Source organism: Sphaerodactylus townsendi, linkage group LG09 (assembly GCF_021028975.2).
Source record: "Sphaerodactylus townsendi isolate TG3544 linkage group LG09, MPM_Stown_v2.3, whole genome shotgun sequence".
In the NCBI taxonomy this organism is placed as follows: Eukaryota; Metazoa; Chordata; class Lepidosauria; order Squamata; family Sphaerodactylidae; genus Sphaerodactylus; species Sphaerodactylus townsendi.
The window spans coordinates 27,034,065-27,046,321 of NC_059433.1; the positions used below are offsets into that span (position 1 = coordinate 27,034,065).

General features: G+C 43.3%; 1 protein-coding gene across 3 annotated transcripts in view; it reads left to right on the forward strand.

Annotated features, from left to right (window-relative positions):
- The window catches only part of CDKAL1 (CDK5 regulatory subunit associated protein 1 like 1), a 354,507-nt gene that overhangs the window by 314,945 nt on the left and 27,305 nt on the right, over positions 1–12,257 (forward strand). For all 3 annotated transcript variants that reach the window (XR_007245481.1, XM_048508020.1, XM_048508022.1), the window contains 2 exons: positions 634–717; positions 7,375–7,539. Coding sequence is in view for 2 of the 3 variants with exons in the window: in XM_048508020.1 (XP_048363977.1) it covers positions 634–717; positions 7,375–7,539 (249 nt within the window). In the remaining variant the exon portion in view is untranslated. The remainder of the gene's footprint in view (positions 1–633; positions 718–7,374; positions 7,540–12,257) is intronic.

Sequence of the window (12,257 nt, forward strand, 5' to 3'; positions counted from 1 at the left end):
GGGTGATACTCTTATCTGTCAAAAGTCTGACTGCTTACTGTAATTTCAAAGGGAAAGTATTATCAGATCTTCACACTGTTTTTTCTTCAAATGCACTGCAAGGAGACACTGTTTAGGAATTCACTGCAGTCCATAGTTACTGCTAGAGAGCCACTGCCTCTCGTGGCTGTTATTCTGTGAAGAACCAGAAAATTGGAAAGAGTGGCGCAGTGCTATCTCTTCCTTCATTTTCCCATTTTAGCAGTAGCCTAAAAACTAACATTGGTCCAAGAACAGCAACCTCAGATATATGTAAAGTATAGATCTTAAACCACATGCTCTAAAGTGAAAATGTACTCACTTGATGCACTGTTTTTTTGAGGCTCACAAAAAAGTCTTGACAATTTAAAAGTGAACTTTTGGAGAAGTTACACTAGATGAGTTCAGAGCCTGTTAATCTCCAGCAATTATGGATTTTTGTTATCTGTCCTATGGGTAAGTTGATTAAGTATTTTTTTTATCAGTGCGATGATAAATGTATCTATCAACATCTGTTCTAATCACCACAGGAAGTTTCTCAGCTACTGCTTTCTTCATTAAATAATTTATGGTTTTATTTTCTTCACCGATCTCCAGTTGTCTTTTTTCCTGCAGATTGGAGAGAGACAGAAAGTTCTGGTTACAGAAGAATCGTTTGACTCCAAGTTTTATGTTGGCCATAATCAATTCTATGAGCAGGTACTGTTTTATAAGGGGCAAAAGGACATGGGATTGGATTTTATGCAGTGCTGGCAAAAGGTTCCCTTTCTCCCAGCTGCTACTTACTGAGTACCAGAAAGATGATGTTAGGAGTTGGCATACCACATACATATATGGAAAAAAAATTCCCTTCTAGTGGACACCCAAAATATGTCTAGCATAGATCTTTTCTTTACATACCAATTTCTGTTTTCAGAGAATTCTTATACAAAAAAAATTCAACCATGTGATCATTCATATGGTGTTTTCCACATAGGAATGGAGTTATGTGGTTTCCCCATTGCTCATGCAGCTGCTGATCAAGTTTAGTGGCAGTAGGGCTTCCATATGACATGTGCTCCTGTAGTTTCTCTGCCCCAGGTCCCCAGAAGTTGGCATACCTGCCCAATGGCTCACTTTGGCTTTTGAGATTTATTTGAAAAGGCACAAGAATACCATGATACCAGTATATCACTATAAATATAAGAATAATAGGTTCTCTGAATCTCCAGCTTTTTTTTTTTTAAGGAAGTCTCTAGTATCTTCTGTTGTGGATGCATGTCTTTTCCCTTAGATCGCTTCAAGGGAAAGGGCTAGCCAATTTTAATGAAAGCTGGGACTTCAGAAATCCTGTATCACAAATACTGTTGCAACGGTACATTGCTACAATGATATTCTAGTGCTGGTTTTAAAAAATAAAATAAAGAAGTTCCAGATGACTTCTGGGGACCTGGGGCAGTGAAACTACCGGGGCACATGTCATATGGAAGCCCTACTGCCGCTGTACTTTATCAGCAGCTGTATGAGCAATGGAGAAACCATATAACTCCATTCCTGTGTGGAAAACCGCAGATGAATGGATACCATGAGCTGTCATGTAGGTAGGAAAATCCAAAATTCCCTCCCACAGAGCAACCATTCAGCCTTTACTGAATTTATTCCCAAAATCTTCAGAACAAAGCAAGCTTGAGAAGATCAGAGAAGGACTGGGAAACCCCTGGGAAGTGTACAAACGTACCACAATGCTGTGAGGGAAAAGAAAGCAAACCCTTTCCCCAGCGGCATTGAGTTTAGACCCGATTATCTGTGCGGGAATGACCTAAATTTTAAGAAAAACTCATCTTTTAATGTATTGTTGAAGGCTTTCACGTGTCGGAATACTTCAGGGTTGGCATTGTTCTAAGAGCATTCTCTTGAAAGGCCTGCATCTGTGGCTGGCATCTTCAGAGGATCCTCTGAAGATGCCAGCCACAGATGCAGGCGAAACGTCAGGAGAGAATGCTGCTAGAACACGGCCATACAGCCCGGAAACCACACAGCACCCAACTCATCTTTTAATTCGTTGAAATGTAGACCAATCCTGATAGCCATCCCAATCCAAAAGGGGGGGGGGGTGTAGAACAGCAGCTAGAGATAGCGTCACAGCACCAATTCCAAAGAGGCAGTCGGCAGCATGGGCGCTGGGGAGAAGAAGAGAAACCTCTTCTCTCTCAGGGAAACCTATCACTGGGAATGATTTACACCACCCTTTTAGATGGCACCTGCACTGCAAAATGGGGGTATTCCCAGGTCAAAACTGCACTGGGAGCCAATTAAAATCAACTCTGCCCCCATCCTCACCAGTCCGGGCTCCTGCGGCAGAAGGGTGCCAGTGCGCACAGAAGCTTCTGGTTTCAGGTGCTACACAGTTGCATAGTACCCTGCCACCAGCACAGTAACCCTTCCACCAGCGTATTCACCCTTTACACCAGCAAAGCGAGCACCAACGTCTGTCAGTCTCACACCACTTCCAAAGCTCTATCTTCCACCGCCTGTTTTTCGGTTTTCACTCTGACTTATTCTGAATGGATTATAGAGCCTTACTTAAGAATTTTGCTTAAGAATACTGTTATGGGATTCTTCTTATGTTAAAAAAAAGCTTCCTGCATACAGAAAATTATCATGCAATAGCTCAGACTAGTCTAGAATTGTTCCTCCACTTCCTGCATGCAAGGCAATTTTTTGTGGGAAGAAGACTGAATCATGAAATCATCCTACTTGTGTTCTTAAATATTAACAGTTCCAGGAAACCTGTATTGTATGATTTTGCTGAATGTGTAGCTCTAGGGACATGTTCATTTGATGTTCTCCCACTGGAAAAACAAAATACCCTTTTTGACGAGGTATAAGAAGATGCGAGTAACTCTTATCTCCAGCCAATGTCATAGCAAGACTCCCAGGTTTCTGTGAAACATCTCTTAACATTTCATTGATTTTTTAAACATCTGGAGATGGTATCAAGAGGAAATGAAAACAATAAGTACCGTTTTGGTGGTGGTGTTTTGTTTGTTTTTAAACATGAGTTCACATACTTTCTGGTTAAGTGCTGGAATGCACGATACACTGCAGCAATGCATGTCATTTTATACTGCATTGAAATTTAAAGATATCACTGTCTTTTCAGTGTCCCTCAGAGGTACAATACCGTGTCTTAAATATTGCACATGAAATCAATGGAACAATATAAACCAGTATAATAATTCCAGATTTGCCAGAAATTATTTAATAGAAAACTCCTCTTTGGATACTCCTTACTCAGCTTTCTTCATTTAGTTCAATACCTATTAATTCACTAAATTACTGATTATCTGTATAGCCATAAAATGCAATTGTTATTAACTAACCCAAAGGAGGTAATAATACAGTTTAAAATCTATACATTTTTCCTGTATTTAATGTTTATAATAAAGGGGCAGGTTGCTTGATAGGCTTTCATTTTTTGCCTGCCTTCTACAATCTTAATATCACTAGCTAACTTGGATATCAATGCTACCTCCAGCAAGTGTTCTTACTGTGGAGTGCATTCTTGGCTCCAGCGGCACATATCCAGCCACACTCTTCGTAATAGTGAGAATTAAATCTTCATAAGGGGGAAGGGCAGCAGTTTCCACTGATTTTACCCTCTCACTTTTCTCCAGTGCTGTTCTTGAAGGTCTGTTGTGGGAGTAGAGAAGCAAAGGGAAAAGCTGGAAGTCCACAACATCCAGAATACACCATTCCTTTTCTTGCAGTCAATTTAAAAAAAAGAAGAACAACCTGACAGCCAGCAGGTTGTAGTGGTTAAGAGCAGGTGAATTCTAATCTGGAGAACCAGGTTTGATTCCCCAGTCCTCCACCTGAATGGCAGAGGCTTATCTGGCAAACCAGATGTGTTTCCACTCTCCTACATTCCTGCTGGGTGACCTTGGGTTCACAGTTCTCTCAAAACTCTCTCAGCCCCACTACCTCACAAGGTGTCTGTTGTGGGGAGAGGAAGGGAAAGGAGTTTGTAAGCTGCCTTGAGTCTCCTTGAAAGAGAGAAAGGTGGGGTATAAACCCCAAACTCTAATTCTGCACCTTATTTACTTTCCACGTCTTCTTCAAAAGCTTTAAAGCCCTACATGCGAGGGTGACTTTGTCCCTGTGTCTGTCCCTTATCTAGATGGATTCCATTCCTCACTCTTTAATCCAGAGGCAGGCAGTTATAATTAAATAAATACATAATCAAATTCCACTGTACAAAATTAGTAGGCAGCTGATTCTCAGCTTTGTACACATACATATAGAATCCTAATTTAATTCAGTATTTTTGTTCCATGACGTCCGATCTAGGGAAATAAAACCAAGACTGTGTGGCAGACTACAACAAGCTAAAACACTGAACAGTTCAATATATTTGCTAACAAAAAGCAATAAATGCTTTAAAGCTAAATCATGGGATCATTCAACAAATTTGCCAGCAGAAAACAGCTTAAGCAATTGTATACCATGCAGTGGTTAAGAGCAGGTGTACTGTAATCCGAAGGAACCGGGTTTGATTCCCCGCTCTGCTGCCTGAGCTGTGGAGGCTTATCTGGGGAATTCAGATTAGCCTGTACATTCCAAAACACACCATCTGGGTGACCTTGGGCTTGTCCAGGAATCAGTAAGCTCCAGAGCTCAGGGTTGGTTTCATCAGTCTCTACCAGCATGGCCAATTGGCCATGCTGAAGGATGGGAATCAGAAGTTCCTGAACATCTGCTGGAGAGTCAGCAGGTTCCCCACCCCCTGCTGGGGTCATGTCTTCTCAGCTCTTTCAGCCCCACCTACCTCACAGGGTGTTTGTTGTGAGGAGAGAAGGGTAAGAAGTTTCTAAGCCCCTTTGAGTCTCCTACAGGAGAGAAAGTGGGATATAAATCCAACTCTTCTTCTCAACAAAAGTTCCTTTCAAACAATACAGGCTTTGCAGTCCTTCAAAAATATGGGAGTGATGGAGCCCTTCCAGACTACTTCTTGGAGTCTATTCTAAAGGTTAGGAATGGCAATGAACAATCTTGAGTAAGCAGCAGCATATGCCTGCTGTGAGAAGGCCTTTTAAGGAGGAGAGCTTAACAAAGTTGGCACACATGGGCAGAGGCAGTCCCTCAGGTGGGTGGGTAATACGCTGTGAAGAGGTGCAAAGGTTAGCATCAGCTCCTTGAATTGAGCCCAGAAGCAAATTGGTAGTCAACTGCCGTACTATGAGCGCAACATCTAGTCCTGGTCAGCAGACAGGTCAGCATGTTCTGTGCTAATGAAAGCTTCTGATTTGTCTCAGTTGTCTTCCTGTCCAGTCTGCTGTGGTATTCTAGCCACTGAGGTTAAAGGAGCACTGATCAGTGTGGCTATATCAGCTGAGTCTAGGAGGGAAAATATACCCCAAAAAAGATTAAAATGAGAAGTAAGTGCTTCAGGAAATGATTCCAATCCTGCTTCTTCTTTCTTTACCCTCACACTCTTTATTTGGTCACCTGATAACACCTGCATCCCATTCTAAAGTTCCTATCCGGAGCATGTTTTTCAAATGTCACTCTATTCTGTCTGGATTTAGCTTGTTCACCCTTGAGAACCAGCGTGGTGTAGTGGTTAAGAGCAGGTGGATTCTAATGTGGAGAACTGGGTTTGATTCCCCAAGCAGAGGCTTATCCAGATGTTTTTGTACTACTACATTCCTACTGAGTGATCTTGGTCTAGTCACAGTTCTTTGGAACTCTCTCAGCCCCACCTACCTCACAAGGTGTCTGTTGTGGGGAGAGGACGGGAAAGGAGCTTGTAAGCCACCTTGAGTCTCCTTACAGGAGAGAAAGGTGGGGTATAAATCCAGACTCTTCTTATCTGTTTTGACCACAGCATTGAGACATTGGTCAAGGACCAAAGGAGCTGCTGCTTAGAGGGTAAAGATAGAGCTGTCATCAGCATATCAATAATACCCATTTTGAAAGTTACAAATAGCATATCAGCTTCAGTTAAAATCTTTCAAAGTTGGAAGCATATCACAATCAAACCCTATTAACAACCAGTTAGATTATAACTATAATTCAAAGATTGTATTCATAAAAACTTAACTGGTACGCGTAAAATCAATAGGTATGAAAAGCACTGCAGGCTAGATGAAAAGGTCTAGGGGTCTGCAACCTGCGGCTCTCCAGATGTTTATGGACTACAGTTCCCATCAGCCCCTGCCAGCATGGCCAATTGGCCATGCTGGCAGGGGCTGATGGGAATTGTACCCCATGAACATCTGGAGAGCCGCAGGTTGCAGGCCCCTGAAGGAGAGCATGTGGAGTGATTTTTTTCTGTCTTCCCTTTCTTGCTGCAACCCACTGAGCCCCCTGAAATACTTTTCTTAGGGGCTCTCAGAAAGAGAGTGGAGTAGAATATGGAGATCTGAAGTTAGAGAGAGGAATCTGCAAATAATCCCCCCTTCAGCCAGCAACTTTAGGAAAGTTTTATTCAAGGCTTATCAATGTTTACCAATTCTAAATTATACCCCAGTATTAAAAAAATCATCAGATGGCAAACCTTTGAGGTAAGATTTTTTTCCCCCCAGCAGAATGAACTATTCTTCTTCCTATATTCAGTTCTGTAGTGACACACAGATCTGGCTTCAGAGTCGACACTGATTGAGGCAGGTTATTGGGTTACTTTTTTTAGAAAGTCCAGACTCCTGACATGTTTATCTAATGAAATGTGAATCCATTTGGCTTCTAGCTGGAGCACTACTGTGGCAGAGAGTGGAATGTGACTTGTGAGGGTCCCAATGCCCAGCCAATCAACACGCTTCACAGCTGGCTGCTTCTGGAAAAAAAGGGAAAAAATGGTTTCACCTGAACTTCATTCTCTGAAGCAGATTTAAGCATGGATGACAGGATGCTAGGATGACAAATGCTGATTTACAATGGTCAGCAGATTTAAGAAGTCAGCGGTATCAAGCCTAGATTTCATAGCCCTTTCAAAGATTGTTTGCATAAAGACTTTCAAAAAAACCACCCAAAACACAGTACCGTAATATAAACATACAGTAAATTTCTTAAAAAGAAGTAGGAAACGCCAAGAAAACGGATTGCGAGGAGAGTTATATGAAACTTGGATAATAGTAAAATTGGTGCCATATCTTGTGTCTTAACACACACCTACAAATAACCGCACATAAAAAGTTGCGCTAATGCTGTGTAGGGCTAAGTAAAACAGCAAAGACGTCGCCAAATTTCCAGTAACTGCATCCACGTGGCTTGAGCTGTTAATTTGGAAGGATTTATATCTGCTTGTCTACTTTCTGAATGAAAAATATGAATATTCTCAAATTAGCCAGTTAGAAAACTTTGTATCATTCTTTAAAGGTTCTCGTGCCAAAAAACCCAGAGTTCATGGGTAAAATGGTGGAAGTGGACATTTATGAAGCCGGGAAACACTTTATGAGAGGGCAGCCTATTCCAGATGCCAGAGTGTTCAGTCCATCTGTTACTAGACCCTTAGTCAAAGGAGAAGTTTCTGGCTTAACAGAGGTGAGTAGAGAATTGTTCAGACTTTGCTACTGTAATAAAATGACTGTACAAGTTCCATAAATCTAAACTGTTTGTTATTTACAAGGCTCTATTTACATTTCTTGAAGCGTTTCTTTAATTATCCTTGAAAAATCTAGATTTTAAAGATGTTCTACTAATGAATATAGATTTGTTCCAAACTGAAGTAGTGTAGCTTCATTATTTTATTATGGTAAGGAGACAATCCTGGCAAACAGAAGCAATGAGTGTCCATGTTTTTACCCTCCTATACAAAGGTTCTCTTCACACGTTATCTGTTTGCTGTAAAACCATTAAAGTCAACCAGTTGTATTTACATATTTGTTGAAAATGCGTATATAGTTTGAAGTAACTATGCGTCCGGGTGTGGGGGCAACCCCCTCTCTGGACGGGGAACCCCCCTGGACGCTGCCAGAGGCAGGCCCCACCCGCCTGCCAGCTGCCGCCACAGCCTGGACAGCTGCCTGAAGAGTCCCCAGCCAGCCGGGACGGAGAAACACCTCCCCGGACTCCGCAGGGGAGTTGGGACACTATGTCTTGTTTTGTTTAAATTGTATGATCAGTATTCATTCAGTATGGACAGAAGGTCCACACATGTGGAGAGATTCCATAACACTGTCATGTTTTCTTCCACTGACTTTTTTTAAAGCCAATTATTTTATTGAATCTCACTGGAAGCAAGATTGAAATGGAGTGAGGTCACTGGTTTCATTCAAAAGTACCTGGAGCTGATGAACTACTACCAGCTGACCACCATGATAGACATAAAACCTACATACCTTCAATATCAGGGGGTTCAAGGGTACACCTTTTTTAACAATGGTCTTGCATTCAGTTCTGTAAGGATTGATGGCATTAGCATTAGACATAATGGCATATTGATCAGTATGGCTTCTAAGCATCCTGTCCACATTCCCAAGTGTCAACAAGCAAAGTTCAACCGCGGAAATCAGACAAGAGAATGTGATGGATGAGAATCAAATGGGGCTGGTAGTAGCGAAGATTGACCGATCTGAATTAGTAACACACACTGGGAAAAGCTCCATTCATTAGAAATATTACCCCATGAGCAGCAATTTCAGATCAAATATTAAATACAGAATTGGGTTCCCTTCACTGATGCTCTGGAGAGTCCCGCATTCTGTTTTATTTTATTTCTTAAAGTTGCCCTCTGACAATGCTGGAAATAGTAAATTGGGGTGTATTCTCTATTGGGGTATATTCTCTAATCTGGGATTCCAAAGAGGAAACCCTTCACAGCAATCTCACAGGATTTCAGAGAGGGACCAATGTTTGGGGGAGAAAACCAAATGAAAGCTCAAAGTCCCCCTTCCCCCATCATAAGTCTTAGTTAATTGCATTCAGCCTTCTACAAACAACAACAGGATCTGCTTTATCTTAGATCAGGAACATCAACATCTCTGAATGTGATCATTCAGAGCCCCTGTTTTTTCCCAATTTGCAAGGTACTGGGAGGGAGTTTCCCAGCACCTTAGCTTTGTCTCCCTAAGATTTTCACACCTTTGGGAAGAGCAACTCTAAGGCCCCTTCCGCACACGCAAAATAACGCATTTTCAAACCACTTTCACAACTGTTTGCAAGTGGATTTTGCCATTCCGCACAGCTTCAAAGAGCACTGAAAGCAGTTTGAAAGTGCATTATTCTGCATGTGCGGAATGAGCCTACGCATCTGCTGTGGTGCCAGATTGTTCAGAGTTTGCAAGCATTTTCCTGGACTGTGGCTCAAGTTATCCCTCCCTTCCAAAAACTCAGGAATTTAAACCAGGTTAGCTCAGTTTGGTTCCCAACCATCTTCCCCCTGCTGCTTTGGGGGGGAAAACCTCGTCAGAACCAGCTGTTAAATGTGAGAGAGTTTCCCCTGCCCCATAGCCTGACAAGAGAGTAGGACCAAGGTTCGGGCATTCTTCCCCAGTCCTTAAGCTAGGTGTCCCTCTTTTAGGTCCGCTGTTAGTAGTTAACAAACTGGGGTGGGCCGTTCAGTTAAAGGGCTCGCCAGAGTTGAACAGCAGTGTAGGAGCAGTAGAAGACTTTGCAGCCAGGGGCAAAATTTCTACCCCTGCCCAAGCTCTTTTAGTGTGGCAAGATGTTCAAGTGCAGCTCCAACTTGAACCAATTAGAGAAATGGGGGGTCAAGAAAGGCCAGAACCCTTGGGCTTCTTTAAAGGACCCATCCCTCTGCAGACGCTGTGTGGTGCTTTTCAGACCCAGTAAAGAGCTGCTCCGTGGTTCACAGAAAGAGGCTTGTGTTGCCTGGGGGCTTCGGGTTGCTCTAAATGACTGCATGAGCTCTGCCAGAGAAGCAAATAATTTTTTTTTTTGAAATTCAGGCGCAGTAATTAAAGAGACTGCGAACGGCCCACTTTAACTGGCTTGTGCACAAAGGCTCGTATGTTTCGGCCGCCCAGGATTCCAGGCAGAAATTGGAGGCTGTCCTAGCCAGGACAGAAGTCTCTGAAAATGGAGCTGCTTCACTAGAGCAGTAGCTTACCCATGCCCAGCAGGTAGCTCAATAATTCGCTGCACACGCTAAAACTCCGTGCGCCAAAGTCAGCCACAAGGCATGCAAGGGGAAATGGATTCTTGAAAGAAATGGCTAGGATTACAATAAGCCTTCATAGCTTCTATTCATCTCATGACCCTCCCAGACCTCTCAGGGTCAGCTTCATACGGTCGCCTGCCAGAAGATGCAGTTCCCACCTTTCCGGTCAACCCTAACTGGGCAGCTTCCACTCCCACCCACTGAACATGCCATGTCTTTGATATGCCAACACTTGTCTATTGTGCAAACTGGACCAAGTGAGCTTCTGGGCTTTGACACACCTGAGCTCCAGATTGACTGATTTCTTTTTTTATATACACTTGGGATAAGACCTGAAAAGGAGCTGTCCCTTTTGTGGGTGTGAATGTGATCACATGTGGAACTGTAGGAGAAGCTTTGCAAAAGGACTAGGAAACCAGTCTCTGCGTACGTCCACCTGCAGTCCTCTGGCAAGAGCAGGGTGGGTGCACAGGATTTGTCAGCCTCAATGACTTAGCAGCCTTTTTTTTCTTTTCTTCTCAAAGACTGCATCTCTAAACTGTATTTTACTACATAGCTGCCCGGGACTGTTGCTGTCTCAGGTAAGTGGGGCGGGGGCACCATTTCCCCCTGCTATGCCTCTGGGCAATGATCAGGAGCAGGGGAAGTCACAGGGACAAGACCAGAGATGGGGGGCCAGGCTATCTGATAGAGAATCCCAAATCTCACCTGATGGGGGAGTTGGGGGGAAAACAGGTGCCGTACAGCATTGCATTTTACCTAACTGCTTGATGACTGTTTGCTATACAAAGAATGAGAGAAGCCTTCTGGAGAGAAAGGTTACAAGAGCGGTTCTGTGTGATTCTTATACAGATTCTGGTCCTAAAGTGGAAATTCAACTCATTGGAACTATAACAGCTGCTAAGGATGTAAACTAGGCTGGAACAGACCTCTCTGTACAGAGAAAAACTCCATTAGATTGGACAATCGGCAAAATGCACAATGGAGAGCGCATTTTAGTCCCCATGCCTGGAATGCAGTAGGCCTTCAAATTAATATTCAGTCGTCATAATTTTTCATTGACTTCTCTTTGGACCTCCCCATTGTCTCATTTTGCAGTCATCCTGTAAACCAGCAAGGCCACGTTAAGAACCTCCTCAATTGAGGCCCCTGTTTTGAGAATCTAGCCCAAATATTAAGGTTCATAAAAGAAGCCAAAAGTGCAGTGGTTAGAGTGATGTCCTAGTTCAAGTCATGGCTTGGCACAAGATCACTCAGCAACCTGGAGCCAGTCACCTTTTCCTGGCCTAAACTCTCTCACAGGAAAATGTTATGAAAATAAAATGGAGGTGGAGAGAAATGGCTCCCTCCTCCCTGAGCTGCTTCAAGGAATAGTGAAAGAAAAATGTAATAAATGGTATGACTGTATAATTTCTTAGCTGGCTGAATTCTTAGCTGCTATTCTGACGGAAATTGTAAACAAATAGTATTAACAAATATTATGAAAATATGTTAGTTACTAGCAGCAAAGCCCATTGGTGGGGGAGGAAATGTCTTACCCCGCAATGGGCTTATCTGGGACTGAAGTGCCAACAAAGCACCGTGGGCCAGAAGAGCAGCTTGCAGCCAGGCGCCACTGCTCTGCCAGCAGGACGGGCTTCTGGGGGATGGGGTGGTGAAATGGGAGAGCTCTGCAGGCTGGCAGAATAGCATGCGGCCAGGTGCCTCTGCTCTACTGGGACAGCAGGCTACTGGGGGATGGGGTGGGGAGGCGAGAGGGCTCCTGGGTCAAAGGGAATGTGGACGGGGGAGGGAATGGAATGTTGCCCACTTCATGAGTCCTGCCAACCCCTTGGTGGAGGGTTCGTCATCGCAACATTCCATCCCTTAGCCTTTTATTATGGTTAGGATCAGTGGTGGGATCCAAAAATTTTAATAACAGGTTCCAATGGTGGTGGGATTCAAACAGTGGCACCGCCGCACACATGCACCTCCAGTCCCTATTGGGCAGGGAGGTTGCTTTAGTAACCCCTTCTCGGCACTCAGAAAAAATTAGTAACCACTTCTAGAGAAGTGGTGAGAACTGGTTGGATCCCACCTCTGGTTAGGATTATTATATTGATTATTGATTCTGAGACACATGGCCCACAAAGCATGTTTT